This window comes from Varroa destructor, unplaced genomic scaffold (genome assembly GCF_002443255.2).
Source record: "Varroa destructor unplaced genomic scaffold, Vdes_3.0 BEIS01000001.1, whole genome shotgun sequence".
Taxonomy (NCBI): Eukaryota; Metazoa; Arthropoda; class Arachnida; order Mesostigmata; family Varroidae; genus Varroa; species Varroa destructor.
This window is the reverse complement of record NW_019211454.1, coordinates 40288533-40293601: the sequence shown is the minus strand read 5'-3', so window position 1 is coordinate 40293601 and position 5069 is coordinate 40288533. Positions and strand designations below refer to the sequence as shown.

Sequence of the window (5069 nt, the reverse complement as noted above, 5' to 3'; positions counted from 1 at the left end):
TGCGCGATTCTGCACGACCGCCGAAGGGATTTTAGGAAACCACTCTAAAACGAGGAGTTCGTAGAGCCGACATAGATTTACCTGCAAACGAAATAGTATTTATACTAGTGCTAAGTTCTTAAATATGTCTTCTCTATGCCCTCATGTGGCAAGTGACGTTTCATATGTAAAACTGCGGTTCTCATCACATGCGTCATTTAAACACCGTCAATTTAGTCCACAACTAACGCAAACGAAATCGCTATATCACCAGGCATCTTTTGCGGAGCCAAATCGGGTTGACGAAAACTGGAGAAAGCTTTGGAGGGAATAATCAGCTATCTGGATGGAACGGTCTAAATGCGGCCTACTTTCATTTAACGCTTCTCATCAAGGAAGAAGTATGTAACCTATTTCCTTCTATGCATTTGGCACTATCTAATTAAAAACACAACTGTTTGGTGTGCATCACATTTATAAATATATAACTTTTTTTTTTTTATTCAATCCGCTCTCATAGTTTAGTTAGCCATCTTTCCTTTTGACCAGCTTCACTTTCTCTTTCCTAGTCACTATCCTGTTTACTTTTCTGTCTTTCATCCGTAATTAATATCTGTACTCTGTATTAATAAATAGAATTTACACAGGCGATATTTACACAGAATGTACAATGTTGTTGTGTCTCATAGAATAATAATCATTGTCGCTATATTCTTTATAATCATTACGCTAGTACTGTCATTTCATTCTCGTATGAACATTTGGCGCTGTCAAGACATCATCCGCTGTCCGTATCTGAAATCCAAAGTCTTTGAGGCTGCTTTAAAATTTTTTCCTATCATACTTTCTCTTTCTCCCTCTCTCTCCTCCAATTATTTGCTACTCCGCGCTCGCTAGGGCATCCTGAGGTGTTCTCCATCTGTGTCCCCAATATTTCTTATTTTTCATGTTTCATTTTTGGCATTGGGGCCGATTGGGGCACAGTTCTCGAATATGACTTCAAGCAAGAAAGAGAGAGAGGGAGAAGGGGAGGAGAGATACGGCGGCCGACACAACGCAATCTCGCGTGGTACACCTTTTCTCTTCTTCGCTGTGTTTCGTTCTACAGCAACCCTCGGGTTGTTCCCGACAGTTCTAGCGACTTTCCTAATCATTTCCTCTGACAGCATGTCTAAGACGGATCCATTCCTTCTGCTTTTGCTATTCATATTATTCCTTGTCTTTGCTGTTGTTGTTTTACTGCTGCTGCTGCTGCTGCTGCAGCTGCAAAGTGTACTGGTGCAGCATCAGCTCTTTGTAATCGTCGACCTTCGTCTGTCTTTTTCATATCTCTTGACTTAGCCTCGGCGACGGGCAATCCCGAACACACACAAACTACGACACAGAGTCAGCTGTGTTTTTTGTGTTGCTTCAAGTGTATATAGTTTGGTTGTATACATCTGAACTTCTATTTCTCTTACGAAACGTGGGGCGCGACACGCCTTTCAATTTTTCTCCGCTAAAGAGGAATATATCTTTTTCTCGCTTAGGCGTTTTACCGTGCAATGTCGTCAGGGTCCTGTTCTTTTTTCGCTGTTCCGGTATTTATAGTTACAACACTATCTGTACGCGTTGGTATTTGCCAAATATTATAGCCATTTATACGTAGTACCATTCATCAGTACGGGCCCATTATTGTGGTTGTCACGTCACATATCTCGCAACGTATGTTACGCAATTTAAAAACAGGGATCATAATCATTTGTTAAACTCATTTTGATAATCATCAACAGAAGCGTTGCACTTCCTTGAGTCCCCTCCTTGTTTGTCATATTCTTCTTAAGGATTTGCTCCCGAGAAATACTTGCATTTTCATTCGACATATTCTATCTTCTACATCGGGTTACCTACATATCGAGTGTTCGTCCCGTATTCTTAACGTTACTTGTGTTTGAGATAAGCGCATGTAGGTGACTGTTTTACGTTTTCGCGTGCTGCGTGAGTAACTGATGCGGAAATCTGAATAAAACTTGCAAAAGGTCCCATAAAACATGTTGCATTTGATCAAGTTAATAGTACAGGGAACTTGGTGAGCACAGATAGTCCGGCCGGAGTTGATTCTATCGGCTAGCGTTGCACAGAGCGATAACCTGAGCTCCTGCTAAATGATTTGTGTGTTCAACACCTGGTAGGACAGGTAAAAACATTACCGTACGCTGATGATCATCCTTGGAAGGAGTCGGCCTTATGTCTAGGAAGGTTTCGCCAGCCTGCTAGGTAAAGTAGATAAAGCTGGATTCTTAACCAACATGATGAACTTCCGCCGTAGAGGCACCATGTTGCTTTCGCCATGCTCCATATAAACGTAGGAGTGCATCGATAACCTCAAATACCTGAGGGTGATCTTGTCCATGAATAGCTGAATTTTGCAAAATACATCACGGTCAGAGTTCGGTAGACGATGGTAACGAGCGTCAAAATACGTAAGTCCTCGACACCTTTTTGGTTTACATTGCTGGCATTGTTCGAAATAGAAGTGGCCCTGATTGCTTTCTAGAGAATCCACGTTGTTTGAAAACATCTTCCACAGAAAAAGCTTGAAAGACTTAGCCGGGTCAAGCCTACTTTTTCCGTTGAACAAATACGTGCGCCGTCTAGGTGGCACACCAATATTTACGGAGGATCTGAGAGGTAGATTCAAGCTTCTTATAAGCCCTGCCTATTCGGGGTTCATCAGCATGAGGGAGAGACAAATGGCGGAGATCAATACTGACTTTCATAATACGGAAATTACAACTAATGAAGCCTGGAAAGGACCGGACAGAACGAATTCGCACACAGTTACACGTTTTGCAGTACATAGGTTTCGTCACATATATGAGACAGTGTATTTTTATTTATTAGGGGCAATCGTGTATCTGCACAAGATATTGTGCGTTACGCCGCAGCTGCCATGCGGCGTCACGCACCACTGTACCCTCGCTGAGCAACTAATTGGACAGAGCGATCTTAGAAATTAAAATTTTGAGCTCAGACGTTTGTGCAATGCAACTGTATATCTTTTAAGCAGAAATGAACATCATATATACGTAATTCTTAGACAATTTATGTAGGTGTATCTACATACCTGCCTGTTATGCCAGCGCACACACGTAGGTATGTCGAATTCTGTAGAATAAATGACTGCGTTCAATCGGTCATCATTGCATAACAATAACACATTTTTTTCTACTAAAAAGCGACCGGTACCACTTTGACAACTGCTATTCGCAGACTGTTAGATTAAGCCCATTACGGCTGACAGCACGCGTGGCTCGAATCATGGCTATATTAGTTGCACACACATGTACCTGCATATGTGTATCGTGCATGTTTGTGTTTCGCTGCTCGTTCTCTACCATAGTTATACCATCATCATAGACTTATTTATATTCTTTGTAATTAATTAATTATAATGATAGTAGACATTTGGCCTAACTGTTGACTAGTTAACACCAGTGCTTCTCTGGAGGTTCCAGCTCACGGTGTGCTTGCCTACTGCAGGACTACCTGTGTGACGTCCTAGTCATGGACGCCACTCAAGCGATACCTACATTCAGGCAGACCGCACGGAAAAGCATCAAAACAAAACACGTCTGGAGGCCTGTTTCTAATGTGCGGTTATCCTTTTTGTAACAGACACGCTAATTCTTCATTTTTTTTTTTATTTTTAGCGGTAGCTGACGTGCGTCACAAATCGAGGCTGTAAAAGCTGCTCTGTGTTGGGTTCAAGTCCTGATTTGTTGCGAAGTAACGTTTGTGTGACCTGTAGATGGCGTTGCACGTACTCGGCATCGGGGTGTAACGATATCACGCGACGGAAACATCTCTCAGCGCGATTAAGTTCTCCTCGCTCCACGTACACTACGCATAAATTGTGCGCACCTTTTACGTTGTTTGGGTCTACCGAAAGAATCTTTTCGTAGCACTGCAAATGAAGCAGCAAGAAAAAAAGCGACTTATACACTGACTATTTAAGGTAAGTATCCGGTGAAACCTAAACTAATGACAGAAATACTTCACGTAGACAAATACGTCATCTAGGTATTTTATTGCCTTGTAGATACTTCCAGGTATGTTTTGGGATACTCATATCTTACGATATGATATGAGTATTTACGAGTTCGACAGGGTGCATTGTCTCAATGAGGCTAAAGTTTGGCGGCCATTTTATATGTAGCGACCATGCGTTCATCTGTTAAGCCTAAAAAACTGGTTGTCTTTAAGACTTCTCAGAATTATAGTGGAAAACAATGCGTCAATCAGTATCTTTACGCTGGGCGATGAATGAAATTGAAAATTCTTTTTTTATACTAAACATCTATGGTCTATATTATTGCCCGTTTATATACAGGACTTTAAGTACCTTAGGCAAATTTCTATTTAGCAAACTGGAAGATAAACCTTATAAACCCTACAGACCTTATATAGTAAGGTTCAGATTTAAGGATTTCAAAAATTCATCAAGATGGTTCAAAAGGCTGTTTTTATAATATCGGATTTTTGATCGCATCTTTTAGACCTTTTGATAATTTACGTTTTTCGAAATACTCGCTGCTATCAGTCCAAAATTTCAAACCACTGAAATTCTTTTGCATGTAAGTTATTTTTTTTGAGTGCGTTTAAACTTACCGATATTACTTGACGTACGATTAACATTAGAAAGAAGACGTATTTTGAAAATGATCAATGAATGATTTAAGTCCCGAATAGAAAATGTCTTAGCAGTAAATGGTGATTATATTGAATAAACATGACCGCTAGGAATGATATTTTCAGCATATGCCAAACATTTCGTTGAATTATATATTTTCATTTAGACGGATAACTCTATAAGTTGAGCTCTGCTTAGCCGTAGACTGGCCTATAACCTGGGTGTCGTGTCTGAGGTTGATTGAATTATTCCATATCATGTTCTCGAGGATCTTCATTATGATAGGTTAATAGATAAATGCGAGAGTAGAGCGATTAGCGTCGTCCTTTTCGGTATGAAGACCGAACGATCGACACGTGCAAAATGTTGGGATAAAAGCTTTTTAAAAAACTACACTAACGTCGCTTCTTCAATTCTG

General features: G+C 40.5%; 1 protein-coding gene across 12 annotated transcripts in view; it reads right to left on the bottom strand.

Annotated features, from left to right (window-relative positions):
• Positions 1–436: 436 nt before the first annotated feature.
• Positions 437–5069, bottom strand: part of LOC111247121 (protein O-mannosyl-transferase TMTC3-like) — a 196258-nt gene continuing 191625 nt past the window's right edge. For all 12 annotated transcript variants that reach the window (XM_022797713.2, XM_086973664.1, XM_086977360.1 and 9 more), the window contains one exon: positions 437–3925. In XM_022797713.2, the coding sequence (XP_022653448.1) occupies positions 3668–3925 (258 nt within the window). In that variant the 3' untranslated portion in view covers positions 437–3667. The remainder of the gene's footprint in view (positions 3926–5069) is intronic.